Source organism: Tetrao urogallus (assembly GCF_951394365.1).
Source record: "Tetrao urogallus genome assembly, chromosome: 22".
Taxonomy (NCBI): Eukaryota; Metazoa; Chordata; class Aves; order Galliformes; family Phasianidae; genus Tetrao; species Tetrao urogallus.
Genome location: NC_136835.1, coordinates 3,030,802 through 3,052,726, shown reverse-complemented (window position 1 = coordinate 3,052,726; position 21,925 = coordinate 3,030,802). Strand labels below are relative to the sequence as shown.

The 21,925-nt window shown below is 49.5% G+C and overlaps 1 protein-coding gene across 1 annotated transcript in view; it reads right to left on the bottom strand.

Moving 5' to 3' along the window:
• The window catches only part of GRIK4 (glutamate ionotropic receptor kainate type subunit 4), a gene marked incomplete at both ends in the record, with an annotated part of 88,537 nt that overhangs the window by 20,282 nt on the left and 46,330 nt on the right, over window positions 1-21,925 (bottom strand). The window contains 6 exons of the mRNA XM_079545796.1: window positions 722-925; window positions 1,884-1,991; window positions 7,081-7,185; window positions 7,857-8,009; window positions 11,631-11,792; window positions 19,562-19,615. Coding sequence (XP_079401922.1) covers window positions 722-925; window positions 1,884-1,991; window positions 7,081-7,185; window positions 7,857-8,009; window positions 11,631-11,792; window positions 19,562-19,615 — 786 coding nt within the window. The remainder of the gene's footprint in view (window positions 1-721; window positions 926-1,883; window positions 1,992-7,080; window positions 7,186-7,856; window positions 8,010-11,630; window positions 11,793-19,561; window positions 19,616-21,925) is intronic.

Sequence of the window (21,925 nt, the reverse complement as noted above, 5' to 3'; positions counted from 1 at the left end):
GCTTTGGCCAAGCCTGTTTTACTAAGGATCTGGGAGCATTTCATGAAGTGCATTTAAGCCCTGGGATCCCTGGGGAAGGAGCACCTTCAGCTGCAGAGGAAAACAGAGTGTGAGCGGGGGGGGGCTCAGGCTGGAGGAGCTCATAAATGCTACCAAACCCAGCAAGAGCCAGCAGCTCCTTCCAGCTGCACGCCACAGAGTGGAACCTCAGCAAGATCTCAATGCACACACTGCAAACAAACAAACAAAACGTTCCTCTCCAGAAAACAACACTCAAAGCCAAGGCACCGAAATGCCAACAGCTTTCTAGGTAGAAATGTGATTTCTACTTGCTTCCTCTCTGCCCCAGCCAGTGTATTTTTCTGACCCCTGCCAGTCCCTGTGTTTTCTTCCACTTCAAATTTTCATTACATCTTTCACAGGCAGAAATAAAAAAAGAAAAACCCACAACATTCGGAAGAACTTCAGAGTCTGAGCAAAGCAAACAGCCCTGGGAATGCCCAGAGGTCCCAACGCCTGCTCTGCCTGCTTCACACACAGCCGCACCGACACAACAAATGCATTTGCAACCCGGAGAACACATTAATGAGGGATCCTCCGGTCAGAGCCTCGCACAAAGGCTAAAACCCTCATCCATCCTGGAGCACTTAATAAAGCATTGGGGCTTTTCATTGCCAAGTCCCACTAGAACCCAGCTGAAAGCAGCAGTTAATTCACTTACCCGAGCAATCAGCTCCCCGACCATCCCTGTCCACGTGCCATTTGCCTCGGGGACTCCATAGACACCATCGCCAACCAGGTGGATCTTATAGTTGAAGCGTAGGATCTCTGCCAGCTCCTTCAACATGTCCACACAGAAGCCCTCGTAGCGGTCGTTTCCTTCCAGCTCCTGATGGTTCCACTTCAGCATTAAGTAAGGGTTTTCCTGCATCGAAACTGGGCAGCTGTCATTCCCATCTTAGCCGGGGCAGCACGGTGTGGAGGGGAGGGGGCTCTGCTATGAGGCACCAGGACCAATCTCTTGTCCCATCCATCCCTATGAGACAGCTCACCAGATGGCTTGGGAACCCAAGGAAAAGCCAGGAGAGCCATTCCTGCACCGATGTTCATTGGCTCCACCTGTGTTACGGGGTATTCTGGAGGTTCATCCCAATCTAGGATATGAAATCTAGGGATTTGCCTCTGGTGGCTGCTTCTGGTACGTGCTAGAGCAGCCCAGTGACCACCTGAGCTCACACAGGATGCACAGAGCCCAGACTCTTGGCACAGAATTTCTTCCCCACTTTGGGCTCTTCTTCAAACTTAATGAGGAACAGAGGAACAGTGCCCAAAGTGCTTCAGGATTTTGAGGGGCGTTAAGGCAGGAGCAGAAGCACTGGAAAAACCATGGGGTAGCCAGCCCAGCATTAGGTAGGGAGCGCCTCAAAGGGGAATCTGTCAGATGAGGATGGTGGTGCCTGTACCTGTGAAGTCACGCTTCATAGAAGTTGCACCCATCTTAGCCAATTTTAGTAATTATTATGGGTAGAAGGGACAACTGTCCCTTCCAACTTACCAGCTGTACAGAAAACAAGAACATCATTCAGAGATGAATGTAAAATGGCAACTTATCCCCATCCCAGCCCTCTCCCCAGCTGCTTCTGAACTCATCAAATATCATTTCCATATGAAACATCAACTTGAGTTTAATTACACTGTCATGAATTGTCCTCAGTGCTGTAATTAGAGATTTGATCGTCTGTTCCTTATGAAATCAGTGTGCAGCACTGCGTAATGGGGGCAGAGAGGGGTAGGAGGACAGAATAATACTCTCTCTGATTGACACCCCTAAGCATTGGGCTGGCAACGGGCTAATGGGAACTGCAGGTGACTCCCTCACTTACCAGGATGGTGGTGACGATGAGCGTGGTATTGAACAGGCTGTCAGATATGTTGGAGGAGAATATCCTGTTGTCCATGCTGAGTCCTTCAGAAACGTGCCAGTGGCCGATCTGGAGAGATAAACAACACAATAATGAAATTTACAGGGCGAGTTACTGTATGCACCCACCATATGGCTCCGGTGACTGACAGCCAACAGCCTGACCCTGTAAAAGGAATTTAAGAGTGCTCTGTTATCTTTGCAACGCACCCTGACAGAGGTATGGCAGGGGGATGGATGGGTTGGTACACGAGCCTGGTGGCCCACTGCCAGGCCAAAACCTTCCCTTGAATGAGGAGAACTTCAGGAGATGCTGAAGTGCTGTGATTTCATGGTGAGAGCTCAGCAATGGGGAGATGGGGCTCCTGCCTCCAGCTGCCTCGCCTTGCTCCGTCTCTGTAACACGTCTGAAAGCAAGCAGAACCCTTGCTGTCCTCCTGCAGGTGTCTGCCATTAATTCTGGTGGCAGCACTGGGGAGTTGACCCCAGTGCTGGGAAGAGTGTCATGACTCAGCTGTGACGCAGGTTTCAGCAAGGGGGAGGAATAGCAAAAACCCTAATTTTAACTCCAAGAGTCTCATCCGCCTCCCTCAGAGCTCTGGACAGGGAGACCGGCACCTCCAGCACGCAGCTCAGAGCACGCAGATTGGGATCCTGCTCCCTTACGCCCTCCAGAAGAGCCTTGTCTTTTCCCATAGGTAGACCAGAAGACGCCACGCTGCTAAACTGGGAGATTTGCCATTCATCCATGGACACGGAGCTCTTGAAGCACACCTTCAGCTGGAGCACGGGGCGGCTTTGACCCAGCCTGCATTCCCCACCTCTGCACAAAGGACTGCCTCTTGTTGCAATGGTGAACAACCACCCCTCAGCAGCAACCGCTCTGCGAGCGAGGGATCAGCCATAAACAAGGCTTCCTTGTTGTTTTTTTTCCCCCCCTAGATTTCACAACCATAGATTAGTGACAGATTAACTTCAGTTTCAACAGCCCTCACTGTTCTCCAATTCATCTCTCCCCTGCTGGCATATTGAGACTAATTGACCGCCTCCTCCTCTGGCAGCGCAGCGGATGTGACCTTGCTTTTAGCACAGCACCAAAGCCAAGTGCTCCCAGTGCCGGGGTCCCTCACCTCATAGAGCCCTATTCCAGCTCGCACTGTCCCCTCACAGCATGACAATACCACTAATTGACTTCTCCTGCTGCTCACCAGAGCTGAAGCTGAACGTGTCAGGGGATGTCTGGGATTGTCAGATCCCTCTCTGTCTTGTAAGATGGATGTCAAGGTGATCTTAATCATCTCTATCTACATATGAAGAGCCTTTGAAAAACAGAAAACAAATTCATCTGCGAAGCGCGTCAGGAAATAATCAAATGCTCTGCACAAACGTGGTTGAGATGCTCCCGTTGTTAAGGCTGTGAACTGGGACTTCATGGTTTTTAGGACGCGGGAGTTTTTAGTAGAGGATGCGATTGGTCTGTATAAATACACCAGGTGGAGGAGGCCCATCACAGTGAGGTAGAACAGCTTTTGAAGCTAAAATGATAGCGTTAGCACAAAAAAAAAAAAAAAAAAAAATAGATATAAACCAGCCAGAAATAAACAAGCCGGAAAATCAGAGGAGGGCTTCTAATGATCAGGAGAGCTGAAGTGATGGCAAAGCTTTCCCAGGAGAGCAGTGAGGGCAGTGCAGCCACCTGGCTGCAATCTGGAGCTGCCACCTTTGGAGACGGATGGAACCACCTGGTGGCAGGCTGTGGCCAGGTGAAGAAGTTCTCTCCATGCCCCTGCAAAGCGTCACGGGGCAGGAGGTGTTTCTTCATCTTTGTTATTGGAGAAAGGAAACACCGGGTCTCAGCGTGAACCACCCAAGGAGCAGGAGCACGAGGCTGGGATAAGCAAGGAGGTGGCACTGCTCGTGACGTTGCTGTGTCCCCGCAGGCAGACAAGACCCCTCCCATCAGCTGCTTTGCAGAAGGGGATCAGTGGCACTTAGAGATTTCACATCTCCATAGTGAAGTATCAGCAGTGCCGGCTCCCCTGCGCCTGCAGCTCCTCCACTCAGACCGCATCAGTGATGGCCAGGCTTGCGAGCTCCTCATGGTACGAGATGACAAAATACCACTCGGACTAATGACTTTAATGAAGTCTTCTGCCCAGTGCCCTGCGGGCTTGAATGGCAGCTGATGGCAGGGAGAGATGACAAGGCAAGGCTTCTCCGTAAACTTCAGAGGCCTTTATCACTCCTTAATTATTTTCTACCTAAAAATTAAGGTAAAGGCAGTCCTGAATCTGTCTCACAGCAGACAGCGCTGCAAGGAGCACAGCTCTCCTCCAGGCTCTGGTTAGCAAGCACTGTCCTACAGACTGCATTCATCACCCTCTGTCCTGCGGTGGCCCCGGGAAAAGGAAGGAGTGCAAAATGCTCTCATTTCTCATCAAGCCTCCATTTGGAGATCCTTGTCGGCTCCGACGGGGAAGGGACTGTGCCAGTAGGAGATGTAATTAAGTAGGTGCTGGGTACATGGTGCCTTCATCAGCCTGGAAAGGAGGGAATGATTTTCTGGAAGGGGTGGAAAAGGGGATTAAGCAAACAAATGAAGACCCTCAGAGGACACTGCACATTGTTGCCAGGCACTCCTGAAGGACACCGTGACGCCAAGGCGAGGAGGCAAAACCTCCCTTGCAGCAGACAGCAGGGGACACAGCGAGAGGTGGCCACAGAAACCTGCAAGCTCCAAGACATGCACACAGCCCCCAGAACCCCCTGTGCTCCCAGAAGGACACCCAGCATCACCAAGCAGGACACACACCAAGCTTCCTGGCACTTTGGATCTGTCCCCTGTCCCAGGCACAGGATCTGTCCCTGAAACCATGCAGAAGAGGAGCGAGCCCCACAGGCACCGGTTAGCTGATTGCCAACTAAAAAGCATCGACGTGGCAGTGAGGACTGCAGCAGATCTCAGAGCTGTCTGCTGGTTGCTCATCTGTAGCTCATCAATGTAACAATTAAGCATCCCCATCGCTCCCACTGCTCCATAGCAGGACACAGCAGCTAAAGGTGGGGTTAGGGTGGTGTGCCCATCGTGGGGCATCCTCTTGCCTCTCCCTGGGGCCAGGAAAACCCCAGCCCCTCTTTACCTCCTCCTCCTGCTGAGCTGCTAAACCTGAGCTCTTGGTTTACTGCAAATTGCTGCCCGGGTACCTTAGAGATGCTCTTTTGTATTGGTAAAGAAAAGGAGAAAATAAAAAGATGACATTTACCAACCCAGTCCTTGTCAGATCTATGGATCACCGGCACATTAATGAGTCTGTGCTTTATCGCGCATTCTATGAACAGAGAGCAGCTTTCATCTGGCTGGGGAAAAATTTCCACTAGTTAAGCTAAACTGGGAAAAAACACGTTCAGCACATTACATAAATGTATTAAAAATTGGATGTCAAAAAGCCCCGTCTCTCCTTGCCCAAAAGCAACAGCAAATTTTAAAACCTAACTGTCTCTAATTTGTTTGCTGGCTGAGATCTGGATCAGCTTCAAGATCGGTGAATTCTCTATCAAAGCTGATGAGCTGGAAGTCCCTGTGGCTTCGATAGATGGAAGGAGAGAGGGTGGAGGAGAGAAAGAGAGTGAGAGAGGCAGAGAAATGGGCAGAGAGCGTGAGCTTGATTAAAAATAAGGGAATAGGAGCGTTTCAAACAAGAGCCTGGACAAATCAGTTAATATAACCCTTGGGAACATGATTGCCCCCAGGATGTGGATGTCTGTTCCTTACCCTGTCCCCTCACGATGGGTTTAATTAAATGATTTTAATGATTTATTTAGTTATTTTTATTCCAAGAAGCACGCTAGGCGAGAACATGATAAGCATCCGCGGTGTGGTGGAACGGCTGCAGCCTCTGGAGCTTTGGCTTCCCTCTGCAGCAATGGAGTTCACAGCTCCAGCTGGGAAAGCCCATCCCCAAAGCGAGCCTGCAAGCTGTGAGTTATGAAAAGCATAACTACAGACCACACAGAGCAATCCAGCACCAACTGAAGTACAAGCAGAGGCCCCTGTACCATCCCCTGCTAAAGAGGGAAGATCCTCTCTTTAAACAGGGGCTCTGTGTTATAAAAGATGCTAAATCACTGTCATATCAATGTCTCTTCCAGATCCCTCTGGGACCTGCAAAAAAAACAGAAAAGGAGAGAGAGGAAAGAGCGTTTCTGGGGCTTGGAAAATCAGCTGCCTCCAAACTCTGAGGTCGGTTACTGGCTGCTGGGAAGGAAAACCCATCACTTCTGTCATCTGAGCCGCATCACAGGGCTGCCAGGGGGAATGCTGCAGCCAGGGCTCTCTGTGGAGCTCTTGGAGAAGCATTGCTCCAGAAGAACCCATGCACTCCATGTGAACTCCCTGCCACATTGAAACACACCAAAAATACAGCAGTCAGAGCGAGGTTGGCAGCATTTGTTTCCCTTGCTCCAGCTGAACGCAGTCTCCTATTAATGTGGATGGGCTTGGATCTGTCACTTTTACTCAGAGCGTGATGGGCTTGGGGAATGATTAAAAGGGCATCGGTGCTATGAGAGATCCCACTGTGGGGAAAAGGCTGTTCTGATCCCATCTCACTCAGAGCCAGCTAAAGGCAGCATCAAAGCTGAGCTGTCACTAGACAGGTAAGAACTGGCAGGCCACGTCCTGCCAAGGCTAAAGCTCGCTGCTGCTGGACCAGAAGAGATTTCCTAAGACTGTGATGCTCTGATGGAGTGGGGTGGGATAGCAAGGTACTGCAGCTTTGGTTCTCTGCCAGCATCCAGGAGAAGCGGCGCTCTCAGAAAAAAAGGGCAGCTGTAGAGCTGTCACCATGGCAGTAAGGCACATGAAGTCTTTTTCTAGGGTTTCCAATGCTTTTTGGGTTTGCCAATAAAGGCTGTATTCCTTGGACACAATGTCAACGGTTTGCTATAGGTGACACCAAGCTCTGACCCCTGCAGCATCCTTAGCTTTAGCTGAAGTACCAATTTTTGCCTATTCTCGGGGAACTCCCGCACTTTTTCCCCATTGAAATCACTTAGTGCATCTCCACAAGCTTCAGAACAAAAGTGACCAGAATGTGACCTTACATCCAGCACGAGCTTCACAGGCACTGCCAAGATCCAACTCACACACACACCCTTACCTGCCGGAAGCCGCTGTGTGTGTGCTGCAGGATTTTCAGGGCATAGTTGGAGCGCTGGCCTTTGCTGTTGAATTCGATGTGGCCGGTGAGACCTTCCAATTCTACCTGTCCAGGAGAGAGTGAGTTACACACCTGGCTGCCCTCCCAGCAGCAGCAGCATGACACTGATGGGGTGTACTTGTCTTTGGCTAAGGGGTTCACACGTGTGGGTCACAGCAACAGAAGGCTTAGGTTCAGCTGATCCTTGTTTGGGGAGAAATACTCATGGAACTTCCTCTTCTAATGGCATTTTGATTGTGGCCCAAGCAGACTCACGACACACACGCCTTCTGCCTGGCCTGGTTCAGTTTGAAGGCTCAGACTGATGAACTCAGGCTGAAATCCAGGGGTCTGCTCCTGTGCTTGGTCACTGCTGGTAACTACACTTCTACATTCAAATAGCTCAGCCCCCTTCATAGAAAGCTCACCTCTGGCACTGAGCTCTCAGCAGTTGTACTGCCTGACCTTGTATCAGCTCAAGTTCACTCAAAACAGAACTCAAATCACTTAGAAACATTCACATGTTAAAAAAAAAAAAAAAAGACCGAACTTCAGTTTTTCTACAGCAAAGCCTGAAAGAAATGGGAGTTTCATGTACTTTCAAGGCCAGTGACAAACCAGTCCTCAGATCTCCTCTCCTTTCATTCCCAGTGCTACGTTCAAAGCCATCGATGCTCTGTGCTCGGAAGCTGTGCCAGCACGAGCAGCACGCGCCCGTTCCCTGCTCACAGCCTCACCATGCGCAGGTAGTTCATCAGGCTGGTGCCGTGCTGCCAGATCTGGGCAGAGCCACAGGACAGCGGCTTCACGCCGATCTCCTGGCTGCGGTTCAGCTCCTGCACGGCGCTCACCACGGCGTACACGGCGTCAAACAGCAGGGCAGAGGAGAGCTGGGGGAAAAGGAACGAAAGGAAATGAGCCTTCTGGGTTTCGGTCCTTTGGGGACAGCTGTTCAATCTCCTGGTCAAGGAGAATGCTGAACCCACGGAAGGTAAGACAACTGAGCGGCACGAGCCGCCACTGGGGACCAGAGAACCTCCCCTCCTGCACTGCTGGGAGAAACAGATCCACGGGAAATGAGGCTCTGCTAGATCTGCTTCTCAGATCTGCTTTTCCCATTGAGATCATCTCCTCCCTCACTGCAGCCTCCACTCTCCTGCTGACTGCTACCTTCTCTGTAATGGCATTGTGAAGCCACATCCAGAACCACGGAGCTCGTCCCCTCTGTTTTTCACCTTTGCTTGCCTTTCATCGGATTCCTTTGTCCACCAAACCTCACAAACCGTGTCTTCTGCCCACACGCAACCGTTCCGGGGGTTTTGATCTAGGTAATAATTGGCCATTTGCTCTTCGTGCTCACTGTTGAGCATAAGATCTCACTTTTAATTACCATCACTTCCTGACTCTGCTGGAATTAAGCCATTGAAGCTCATTGCTATCAAGGCTACATTTTCCTCGTGGCTACTTCACAGCGCATCCCTCCCCGTTCCAGCTCAGCCACGGGTCTGTCTGCAGTCAGGGCTGCTCTGTCCTGCTGGTGACCTAAAGCAGCTCAGCATCCTCTGCTCCTCCCAGAGCTTGGCTCGCTTCCTCCCACTGCCCTGCAGGGACCATCTCTCCCAGTTCCATCAGCCCAATGAAACCTGGACTTCATCACATCGCTAATTTGAACAGAGCAAGTCAGACTTAACCCTGCCTGGTCCTACTCAGAGCAGCGCTAGAACCTCGTTGACTGCCATGTCTCTTTTGTTAATTGCTTCTTAAAGCAATTGGTGAATCCTTTTCCCTGCTCCTCCTTTTTTCTCTTCCACACTGGCTCTTCTAGCAGGACCTCTCTGACCCATCCTCTCCTTGGCCCTTGTTCAGTGCAGCTCTTTACCACACACTTAATAACGGTGGACTGACTCCCATTCCAGCTACAGGATATCATACATGGCTACCAATTACTTTTCCTGGATCAGGAACCAAATTAATCACAGCTGGCTGATCAAAAATATTATGACAGCAAACGCAACCCCTGTGACACGAAAATTTTGCCATCTCATACCAAACCAGAACCTCGGCCTCACATTTTTAATTGCCTCCTGTTAGACTTTGATTTCCATTTTCTCTGAGCAGTTAATGATCCCTTATTAGCTGGCGAGCAAGAGACTTGTAGATATTAGTGGAGCATATGACATTATTGATTGGAATATTTTATTCCTTAACCTCGAACAATTTGCTGAGATTTCAGGTAGACCTCGTGCAATTTCAATTTAGGAACTGGGGAGGGGGTTGTGATGCAGAAAATCGAGTCTTTTCCGTAGGGAACAGGAGGCTCTCATCTCCATCCCAGCGTGCCACAGCTCCTCGGTGGATGCATACCTTCCCCCCTCCAGCAGGTTAAACACAGCTAAGTGAAAGGCAGTGCTTTATTTGGTATTTACAGAAATCTCCCACGTAAAGGCCATGCTTAAAAGCAAGCTGTTCTCCAGGGAAACACGAGCAGGTTTGGCCAGTCCAGGTCTGGCCAAGGTTTTTTTTGTCATTTGTATCTTTGCCCCAAACATAACACAGAATTAAAACCATTAAAATCCTATGAAATAGACTTTACAATCTGGATTTTATTCAATGACATAAACACTTAATTACAAACATCTGTTTTAGTCTAAATTCTAATTACCTAATCTAGCCATCTGTAATTTGAATGATTTTCTCTGATTTCCTTTCTTTGCAACGTGATTAATGAGAATGGCATTAGAGCAAGCAGCTTCCTCCTCCTCCCTCAGACACTTTCTCAGCTCCATCAAGAAAGCCCTGGGATGCTGCAGCTCACGGGAAACCTCCCTCCTGTCACTTCCAGCTGTTGAGCTTCCTTCTTTTCAATAAGAGATATCTGCTTCCCAGGACACAAGGGGGATGTTCTGACAGAGGGATGCACTCCAGGAGATGAGACCTGCCAGATTTCTGAACACAGAGACAACATGCTGCAAAGTAGTAATGGGTTTCCCTGGCAGACACAGCAGAAGAAACACACGGCCCATCTGGGCGTTCTGCACATCACCTCTGCTCTGCACCTTCACTGGGCAAGGCACTGTGCTCACCACCTGGGACATGACCATGGGTGATGGACCCTCGCACTGAGGGAACCTTCACATCAGTTCAGGAGGACCAAGCCCACTTTTCCATAGTGCTCTATGCACTATAGTATAGCACTTCCATAGTGCTCTAGGCCCTCTTGCTCTGATACAATGAGAAAAATTGCTTCCCTTCATGTCTCCATTCCACATCTGTGATTTGTGCAGGGTGATGCAGTGTGGCCAAGCCCCTCTGTCCAGCCATCTCCTCCCTGGCCTGGAGGAAGCCCACTGTATTGCTGAATGTGCTTGGGAATGAACGAAAGGCACATCCAGCTGGCTTCATACTGCATTGACGGGTGATTTAGGCTCAGGCTCACGAACTAAACAGCTCCATTCAGCTCTGAACTCATTCACTCTTCAAAAAAAACAACAAAAAAACCAACAGTGCCGCAATGAGACATACTCTTGCATCCTTCCACCTACAGATTTTGCCAGCCGTTCGAGACAATGCAGCCTAAAAGGGAGCAATGAGCTCAGCTATTCCCCCATCACACCTGCAAAGCTCCTCTTCCTACAGTCTTCTGTTTGTTCTATCAGAAGGAAATTTATTTTCATGCCTCAGAACAGACCTGCAGCCATCAGACACAGAGCAAGCCTCCCAGCTGTGACCCTGCAGAGCTGCAGCAGGGCAGGCAGCCACACACCACAGCAGGGTTGGGATGTGGGAGAGCAGCTGGTCCCAGCCACGCACCCGCCATGGCCTGAACATCGTGTCAAACCAATAGGATGTAGACAGAAAGGGCATCAATCTCCTTGTTTTGTCCACTCAAGATCACTTTGTAGTGATAATAAGGAGGTTTTCAGCAGCACAAGCTGCAGCAGCTTGTCAAGGGGACTTGGAGCTCATTAAAAAAGCTGCCAATGGTTCCACGGATGGTATTTTCTCCCTCCCTTCCCCCAGCTGCAGCCACAACCCCTGCATCCCAATCTGGCCGTGCTGCTGTGCGAAACCTCCCAGCTGCAAGGAGTCCCTGGGGAGGATTTCAGCACTCATCATCAGGAAGATGTCAGGGCAGCAACACCACACAGTCTCCTGGCATCTGCCTAAGCCCAGCCTTTCCCATGCTGTTTGCACCCAGACTCCCCCTTCCTATTCCACGAGCCATATTCCTAAGGCAAGCACACAAGGATAAACTTTACAAGGGAAACACCAAACGGAGGCTGCACCACCCCCTGCAATCTCATTCAATCTAATTCAAATTAGGATAAGGTTTACTTTAAAGCTGTGCAGACAGTCAAGTGCAGGCGAGCTCTCTCCAGCTCTACATCCACCTGGTTCCCAAAGGTCCCTTTTTGTGAAGTTTTTCTCACCCCCCTCGCTGCCTTACCCCGTGGTCCCAATGGATGATGAAGCTTCTGATGAACACAGGTGGTGAGAAGGATTTTACTTACTGCTGGTCCAGTAAAAGGAGCGTGATCACAGTTTTCCTGCCAGGATTGGTTGAGGCTCTGGACAAACTCTTGGAAAAAAGCATGAGACTGGTTGAAAATGGAAAATCCCAGGATGTTGACTCGATCATCCAACTGGCTGTCCAGGCGCTGGAGTGAAAACTCCTAAAGAATCCCCAGAGAGATAAAAGGATCAGGAAAAGAGAATAGGCACCGAAGACTTCAAAGCTGCATGATACAACTGAAGAGAAGACGGGTCACACAGCTACAAGAAGTTGCCCTTATCATCTCCCAGCTGGGGCTGAAATCCATCCGCCAGCCCATAAGGAAAAACCTGGCTGCTGATTGCAACTGGGCTCTGCGTGGTCATTCATGAAAACGTCAGCAAAAATGAAGTTCCACAATAGGACCCAAATCCTCTGAAACAGGCTCTGGAAACTTCATTTCTGAGCCACAGTCCATGCTAACCACACCAGAGACTTGCTAGCAGGCTTTGCAGAAGGCACTTGTTGCTTTGTAGGTAAGCCAGAGCCAGTTTGCACCCCTGGAGAGGCTCAGGGAACACCCCAGCTCTGTTTTCACCCATGAGACCACTGCTCCTTGCCATGGTTGAGAGCCCCAGACACTGGTTGTCCATCCCAGCCCTGCAAGGAGGAATCCTCAGGCCACTAGGACCACTGAACTGCGAAGACCTGCATCTGGAGTAGTCAAGAACCGTGCTAAGAAAAAGTACAAGCAAAACAGGAGAACTCTACTTGCTGCTCACGTCAATGGAAGTGGTTATACAACAACGTCAGCTTCCTGGAGAAGCGTCCAGCCCTCCCTGTCCTATTAACAGGAAATAATGGTGCCTTCCTCACTAATTCCTCTTTTGCTAATTGCTACAATGGAGTGAGGAGGTGGGAGTAATACATTCAGAAACTGCTGGATACCCATTCTGTTCCATCACTAATATGAATGTCTTTTGGCTCCACGGACTCAGCGAGTCAAGTCATTTTTTATCTTTCCTGTGTATGTGTGCACGTAGGAACAGTGTCTGTAAATCTCCGAAACATGGACTTACAAGATCATTCCAGCATGGCAAACTCCCACGAGGATGTGACCAGACACAGGATTAAGTGCATTTTGGACACAGCCGCATTAATGCTAGGTAACATGAAACTGCCTGCAAACTATTGATTCATTTGAATGATTTTATCCTCCTGCCTTCCTGACAGGTTATCCGTTTACCCACGGCATCCTGTCAACTGGTGCAGGGAGGGCAGATGGCTAATGAGGAGCAGGGCCTCAGGAGCTCCTGGATGTGCAAAGCCCTTGCAAGCAGCAGCTCTCAGCCAGGGCTGGGAGGAAATGGTGCAAGGGGCAAAGCCGAATGCCCCGCACAGGGGGAGGAACATGCAATGCTGTGTGCCAAGAGCCCCACATCTGGGCTGCTTCTAATACTGACATCAGCTTTTTCTCATCTCGTGTTGGTGGTGGATGCTCGCTGCGAGCTTCTGTCTCTTCTTGCAGCCACCGTATCTGCCATCTTCCAGGCAAACCTCCTGCTGCAGAAAGCCCCATCTCTGCTGCAGCCACGCTCATAAAGCACCCACCCCCAACTCATGGGGCCCACAGCAGCTGGGGGAGCCCCTTCCCCGCGCTGTTTACACTCCAACCCTTTTCCTTAAGTCCATCCCACAAGAGCGTTTCAGTGACTCCAGGTCAGAAACAAGCAGTGAACCACACACAAACCTTCCTTGAGTCACATGCTTCCTCTGCAATGGGATGAGATAGGTTTGGCAAAGGGGTCAGGCTGCCAGTGGCATCTGTCCTCGGCTGCTTTCTCCCTTCCCACACGGTCACTGACCACACTTGACATTTCCATACCCGTGTTTGCAAACATGAACTCATTTGCTATTCAGGGCTTGCGCTTCTCAGCAGGTTCCCAGGGCCAGAAAAAGCGATGGAAATCCTGCTTGTGGCTGTGATTTCACATGCCTCCCCTACCACATCTTTGCATGCAAGTATCAGCATAATTCACCTCCTCAACAATCACACTGAGGTAGAGAAATACTGTTCATATTTTAGCAATGAGGCTCAGACAGGCTCTGCAGAGGGCACACGGGGAATCGGTGTCAGATTCAAGAATTGCTCATTGAGGGAGACTCAGCGAGACACACAGAGGCTGACTTTTACCTAAACTAGGAGGAATTTTCCACATTTCAGTTTTTGGGTGCTTACTCTGCCTTATCTGCAGTGCTGGCCGAGGCTTTTGCAGGACTGAGGATTGCTTTTCAGCGCAGTAAAAGCAAGGAGCCATTAGCAAAATAACTCCTAGCTGCCAGCAGACTCTATTTAGGGGGGGGGACCTCAACCTTATGCCACCAGTGCAACCTGAGGCACAAAGAAGATCACAAACACTCCTGCCAGGCCTAATTTCAGGTGCACAGATCCCAGCTGCCTGAATTCTTCCCCCTCTTCGGTTCTGTTTTTCAGAGCACCCACCAAAAAGTCAATATCCTGTTTCATGAGATCTTAGAAAAACAGGGCTCTCAAGGTCTGCAGCCAAAATTAATGAACTTTTACAGAAGAAAAGTCCCCAGGCTTTGCTCACATCACAGCAAAGCCTGCAGCAGCACCAGGCAATTATAGTGTAGATTTTCTGACTTCTACTACTGGGCTGCAGCCACTAAATATGTGCTTTTAAATAACAACACTTAGCTATTCTATGGCACTCCATATTTTCAAAGAGCTAGGCACACATTAGCTAATTGAATACAAAGGGGTTCCCTGGGAGACGGCACTGGAGGAGTTATTAGGGGATGAAGTCACTCCTGGGTTTGTGCTTCATGCGGCACTCGACCTGCCTTCTCTCTTTACAGCAGCAGACACAACCTCTGAAGTGACCCGAGCATTTAGATCATTGGGGGAACCTGCCTAATAAAAGCCACACAGCCAGGCTCAGTAATTCATAGCTTTAAAGCCACCAGCTTGGAGCTTCTGGCGTCACAGCGGTGAGTTATGACTGGGAGATTTACAGGCAATCATCTCTGTTCCATTAGTATCATAAACCCATACGGTGCAGCTCCATCGCTCGGGGCCTGCCTGGTGCCCTGTGACACCAACAGCAAAGCACAGGGCACCCACTGGGAGGGATTGCACCCATTGGACAGGGGAGGAAACTGAGGCACTGAGCAGAACAAGGCAAGTGATTGGAAACACGGCTGCAAGGCTCAGCCTAGAAGAGACTGCAAGGGCTTGGTTGGCTTTCTGCTGATGAACAGCCTCCTGCAGATGCTCTCTGATGCTGCCATTGCCATTGCTCAGCACCTGCACTGAGCTCAGCCCCAACCTCAGCCAAGGATCCGGCCCCCTGGCGAAGGCTGATTTACACTAGGGGCTCCAGAACAGGCTGTACTGTTCTTCCTCTAATTTTATATGGGGCAGGAAGGAGAATCTTGGGCCAGAACTTCCATTTCTCTATTATTAAGACTTCACGTTGGAAAACTTCCATTGCAGGAGTATTTGCTGCTCAGAAAAGCTGTCACCCTTCAAGCACAGCTCACAGCTCCCATGCTGGCACTCAGCATCCTGTTGCCCTCAGGGCCGCGTAACTGAATGTGCTAATCATCCCTAAGCTCCTCTAAGAAGACACTTATTTATTCACTCAAGTGGACAATATTATGTTAAGCATTTCATGGCTTTCTCAAAAGGCGCAATTTATTTATAAACTATTGACAGAGTCAATAAGTTTATAATGGGCCACGTGTTAAAATCAATTCCTCTGGAAGGAATAAACCTCAGCACAGCAACAAATTGCAGCCTTCTGAGTGGGCAAGTGGGTAAGGAGGACTGAACCAATGCACCACGTCATTTGGCCATGCATGCAGTTACAGAGCAGCTGTGATCTCAGTGAACTTGGGGACAGTTTAGGCAAACTGCCCATCCATAACCAGGTTGCTCTTACAATGTTGACACAACACAAAAGCATCAGAGTGTGCCATATGCCACTCAGGATGGGCATTCTATCTCCTCATGCAAGGAGAGGCGTTAAGATTTTTGGAGGCTGTTCTTCAAAAGAGAGCACTTCAGGAAAACACGTTGCATAAATACAATTTAGTTCAACTTCTCTGCAGGGAGGCTGGGCATCGAGGAGTGGCAAAGCCTCAAAGAGAAAAGAGGTCCGGTACTGCACTGGGACCTGAGGACAGGGCACAGAGAACAGGGGGGCAGAGAGTCTGAGGCAAAGAGGATGAGACAGCGTGAGGGCAGAGGAACAAAAGAGGTTTGCTCTCACAGCAGAGGGCCTGGGCTGTATCTGAGAGCATGATTTACTCAACAACTGGCAATCAAACACAAGCTGGACTTCCTGCAGGACTTGGAACAATACACAAAGCAGACTCCAGACAGGTAAGGTAGCACAAGCAGGCACAAATCACTGTTTTGCCTAAATCTTTTTCTCATGCTAACGAAAATAAGGAGAAATTGCTTTGGCATCCTTGCACAAACCCAATTTGTTTGCCCTCCTACCGCATGCTGCAGGAAACACGAACCATAAATCCAGGGAATGGCCGGGGCTCTGCAAAAAGGTTTTCATCAGTTACTGGGAATCAGGAAGGTCTGCAAGGTAAAATTTGTCAAAGCCTAACAAGAAAGTCTGCATCCTTCGCTTGCATTAGGGCACAGGGGAGAGCAAGGGATGCTTGGCGACCTCATGCAGCAGCAGAGCACAGTGGGCTGCGATGGAGCTCAGAGCTGCACAGCTGCCTGCATGTGTCCTGTTCTGATGGGCATCCAGAGTGACAGCACAGCCTTGGAAAACTCATCCTATACGAAAGACCAACCTCTTTATAAATCCAACAAAGAAGGAAAAACAGGAAACAAATAAACAAAGCGAAGCTGATTTATCTGGTGTCTGGAAATTGAATACGGCAGCTGCTTTATCAGCAACACCTCCGCACAATATTGTCAGAGAGCAAACCTATACCCGGCGAATAGACTGACTCAAGGCACTAGTAAAACTCCTTTACACCTCCCTTCTTACTGTCATAATTTTAATTGTTTTGATTATTTCCGTCTAATCTCCTTGATAAATGTTTTGAAGTTTAAACCCAGTCTGAAGTCTATATATTAGATTAAAAAGAGAAAGAAAACAACAACAACAACAAGCTACCCAGAATTAACGAGTCGCAAGAATTCATTGTACCACAGGGTTTTGGAGGCATCCAGCATCCCTTCTGCTACGAACTGCTGATCTCAAGGATTTCCAGAAACTATTTATATTTCTTCCAATTCACAACAGTGGCCTTATTAGTAGGATTATGATAAACCAAATCTGTTGATGGAGCTCCAAGTTCCACCCTTCCCCTCCCAAACACCACCTCGCTCGAGTCGAGCTGACTTTCTGCAAGGGGGATGCGGACAGAAGGAGCACCTGGCATGGGAGTGGTGGAGCAGGGAAGGAACGCCCTGCAGACCTGCTCCATTCTGCCACCTTCATTAGGACTCCAGGAAAATTCGTGGAGCTTCTGTTGCTGACACAAAGGGTCCCCTGAGCTGGCTGAAGGAGGCTGATAATGAATTTGCACGCAGTAAATTAGCCTGTGGATATTTTTACATCATTCTGCTCTCCTCGGCTCCAATGGAAACACATTGGGGGCCAAGGGCTTCCTCCTCATTTCCTCCCACAGCCTCCTGCCAAAGGCTGGCATCTGCTCCTGCCTGCAGCTCTGCCTCCTGCTGAGCACGTTGGGGACACCCGCAGCACCCCAGGACCCCCAGTCCTGCCCCACAGAATGGCACTTGGGGGGAAGCAGCCGATTGCCTTCGCCCCATGCCCTGCTGCAACGTGGACCTCGCTGTCAGCTGGGATACGCTCATTAAATAAAATTAATGCCAGAAGACAGAAACAGAATTCCCTTCCAGTGCTGCAGGGCAGGTGTTTAATTTGGCATTTTAGCCCTTTTTCTATTCTTTTTTTGGCTTGACATATTTTTCCATTTCCAAGTAACGTCATGCTGTACAGACTGCCTATTCCCCCTCTGATGGGCTCTCCCTCCATTTAAAGCCATCTTCTTGCTTGCTCCCCTCCACAGCAACTCGCTCTGATTTTATCTTTTCTATTAGGCAGTGATTGTAAAACCTCAGAGGGTTCGTTAGGAGCCTGATAATCCCTCCAGATTTATTAGTCTAAATTGCTCACTCCCATCTTTCATCCCCATTTAAATATTACTAATTTTCGTTAAACATCTCGCCCATCTGCCCAGGTTTTGCCCGACGTCACCTTTCTTCTTCAGCAGATCTGCCAAAAATCCAGTTAGCTCTGCTCAGAGCTCATCTCTTGGACAAAGTGGTAAAATAAACCACGCTAAACAGAATAATATCCTGCGAGAGCAAATGACAACCAAATTCATTTCAGTCTCACCTGCCTCATACCCTCATTGCACTAGATGAATGGGTTTCAAAGGCATATGCCACCTCTTGACCTCAAGAAAATGCTTAATAACACTCATGCTCAAAACCGGGGTGGTCACGAGCTTAATTAAGCAGCGGGGAGCTTAATTTCTGTAGCTGCTTCCATTGTCCAAGCATCATCTATGAACACAGACTCCACTGTGCTGGTGATGTACAAATGGAAATCCCTCATTATGTGTAGTACAACAGGCCTGACAAGCTCAAATTACAGATCGGGGCCCCGCTGCGACTGAGACTACCCAAAATTTGTCCTGTTTTCCAGCACCACTACGTGCCTCAAACACGCAGCGTGTGCCAGGCAGGTATTTAGCAGGATGGAGACTCCGTCCCTCACCAGCTCCATCCCTCCAGGTCCATCCCTGCCTGCCCAGTGCTGGCCATGTGCACGAGGATAAATAGGAGCAGTGCAGCTCTTTCATGTTGGACTGCTGTTGAGCGAGGCTACGACCTATGGATCAAGTGCTGGGCAGCAGCCAGAACGCTATTAGTTCTGCTAGGCACTTGTGGATTTTTCCTTCTTTTGCATTTTTCTCTCTCCTGACATCTCTCCCTATCCCTTCTCCGCTCTCCATCCCAATTGCTCCCTGGGCTTTCAGCCCCTGCATTTCTCGCCTTCCCCCTCCCACACGTTTGGCTCCATCCGCTGCCGTCTGTCTCCCACCCAAACACAAAGCGTGATTCAGCTCTCGGCTTTCCTGGCACACACACACCCTGGCATAAATATTAATAGAAATTAGAGAATATGACTATCATTGGGAGTTGGAAGGCACCTCCACTGAATCACCCGGCCTGTCCTGCGTGCCCAGGATCCCACCAGTCCCCAGTAAGGGCCCTTCTCCCTCTGGGCTGAGCTCTCCCCACGCTGCTTGGCAGCCCATTCAAGCCTGCTGCAGCAAGAGAAGTTTCTCCGGTGTTTATTTTGGGTTTCCCCCTGCTGCTGCCTAAGCCCATTACTCCTTGTTTAGCACAGCACTCAGGGATTTAGCCACACGATCCCCACATTAACGTTATTAGTGGCTATAAAGCCAAATCACCAGGGGCTGTGCTGAAGGCATGCCCACTCTGCTTCTCCACATTTATGGCTCCATCCCTCCTCCGCCTTGCTGCCCGCCCTTCTCCCCGTGCATGGAGCAGCCTCTGGCGCTGATACCTCCCTCTGAGAACCTCATTAGGACGCATCCATCTACTTCTTTCCAAGGACCCCAACTCCCATAACACGGCCTCCAACACCAACCACATCTCCAGACTCTGCTTCACAGCACGGTGTGGGGCTGCTGTGCACCAGTGGGCTCTCCCCTCCTGGAAGCCACAGCAAGCCTTGCCTTACCTGAGGCTGGAGATTGCAGGAGGACTGCAGGGTGACTGCAGAGGGATTGCAGGTAACCCCCCCCACCCCACACTCAGGCAGCTTTTTCCCCAAATTCTCATTAACATGACTCAACACACACAGCCAAGAAAAGCCAAGAAAAATGTCTTACCAGATTAGTGAAGATATATGTGTAATAGGCAGATGCCATTCCCAGCTCGGCTGCCTGTGAAGGAGAGGAAAGAAGATTAGACCTGAGCCTGGCAATCTGCAATCTCAGCCCCAGTAGAGCAGACAGGGCCAGATTTGCTTTCCCACCCTCACTGCCACTGTTGGGAAAGCTGGAACACAACAGCACAACCTGATCCATGGGATTAGAGTCCAGCAGGACCCAGCCTATCTGGAGGTTCCTGGTTTTATTGCGGGTTTTGAGAGGAGAGAGATTAGATGGGGTTTATTTCATTGTTAATTGATGCTACTTCTCTCCTCTTCAAGGATCAACATAATGAGGAAAACTTTTGAACACGATTTTTGAACATAATGAGGGAAAGCAGCAGCTGAGAGGGCTCAGTGCTTATCTCCTTTTTTGCTACAAGCACCGGGATGCAGTGAGCAAGGCAGTGAAAGCTCTTGTGGAATTACAGAAAAAGGACAGTCAGTTGTCTCAGTGATGGCTTCCCCACAGGCATCAGCCAGATTTGGACTCCGGTCCTGAGAATTAACTAGCATGGATGAAACCTAGCAAGTCTGACAGTTCTCCAGAGTTTAACCAGGGTTGTGATGGCCACAAAAATAGAAAAGAAGAGGGTAAAAGTGTATGGGGATGCAGGGAGAAAGAAGATTTTTCTGTGGGATGATCTCTTCTAGAGACCACAGACCAGATTACTGAAGTTATTTTCCAAAATTCAAAATTCTTTCTAGACCACTATTCGGTTGGTGGAACAGATGCTCAGCATTAATCTGCAAATCCTTCTGAAAGCCTGTGTTTCATTGCCAAGCACAGCTGCTCTCAATTCTGCTCCGGGACCTTGGCAAGGCGGTTTCCCGATCATCCCAACCACCTGGAGGCACCGGAGGCAGCGAGGGACCAACGGTGGCTTTGGCTGCACGCTGTCCCCCTGTCCCTTGTGCAGGTGCCAAAATGGAATCAGCAAAGCCATTTGGCCAAAAGAGCACCGTGAATCCACAGCAGCCTTTCAAGCAGCTTCCCAGACCACTCATCTCTGAACCCCCCCACAACAAAACGTGGCACTCGTTGTCCCTCCCTTCTCCCTTCCTGGGGACTGCGATAATGTCAGCTCTCACCCTGACCTACTTTGGAGTCAGAGCCTTCGATTTCAAGGGCAGAAAATCAAAGCAAGCAACAAAGCATCTCCTGCTCCCATCGCTCACAGCCGCTCGGTGCGTCCGCTGCCAGGTGGGCAGTGGGACAGGTTGGTAATAGAGGAAGCAACCATGTGTCTCCACACCATATGCAGAGGGTGAGACACGAGAAATTGCCATTTCTCTCATTGTCCAGAAGGTCTGACACAGCACTCTCAAACTGACGACATGTTTCTCCTGCTTTCGGTGACCTTTGGGCAGGATGCACCGATTCACCATGACCTCATCCCCATAAAGAAAACATTTTTTCAGCCTCCCCAGATGCAAGAGGCAGCTGCATCAGAAGCTCATTATTTATTACCTCCCACTCCTACAATCCTCTGGCCAGGAAGACTACATTACATTTTACTGAAGCACTGAAAAATCACGGCAATCTCTGACATCTCTATCAGTGGAAGGAGAATATTCAAGCACGGAGGAACTGCAGGTCTGCAGGAAGTCACTATAGCAACAGGCAGGGGACAGCCTGCAGCTGCCAAGCTGCGTGCTCCTAGTGACATGGGGACTTAGAAAAACCCCAAAGGCATGGAGGAAGAAAACGGCTCCCAAAAAAAAGGCAGGAAGGGAGCCCCCCAAAAAATACCCCAAACTGCCTATTTAGAAATGCAAAATTGCAAGCAGAAGAAAAAAACCTTCCGGAGGGGGAAAAATAATAAAAAACAGCTCTAGTGGTTTCTGCTGGCTGTCATCAGGGATAAATCTGAAATGGTGATCAAACTCCCCAGTAACATAGCCAGGACTCCATGTGTGATGCTGCGACAGCAGCCAAGGGGAGACCCCACTGCCTGGATCCTGCTCTGATTCAGAGTACTCCTTGTTCCTTCCAGGACGTGGGAAACTACACCCAACTTCAGGCTCCATCTGGAGCCACTGCTCAGTTCTGAAGTAGGCTATCAAAACAAATGCTAAAAACTGCAGCGAGAGACCATTTAAAAATAAACACGATTAAAATAAAATCTCGGTTAATAAGGCAATAAAAATGGAAGTGAAAAGTTAGGAATGTACTAGGAAAAAGAATAAATTATTGCACCAATTGAGTAATTTCAGAGAGCTCAGCAGCCCCCCGAAGCAATATGATGGCACCGGGAGCCATGGGCATGCACCACCAATCGCATCAGCTCAGAGCAATTAAACCCTTGCTTCTGTAGGTACA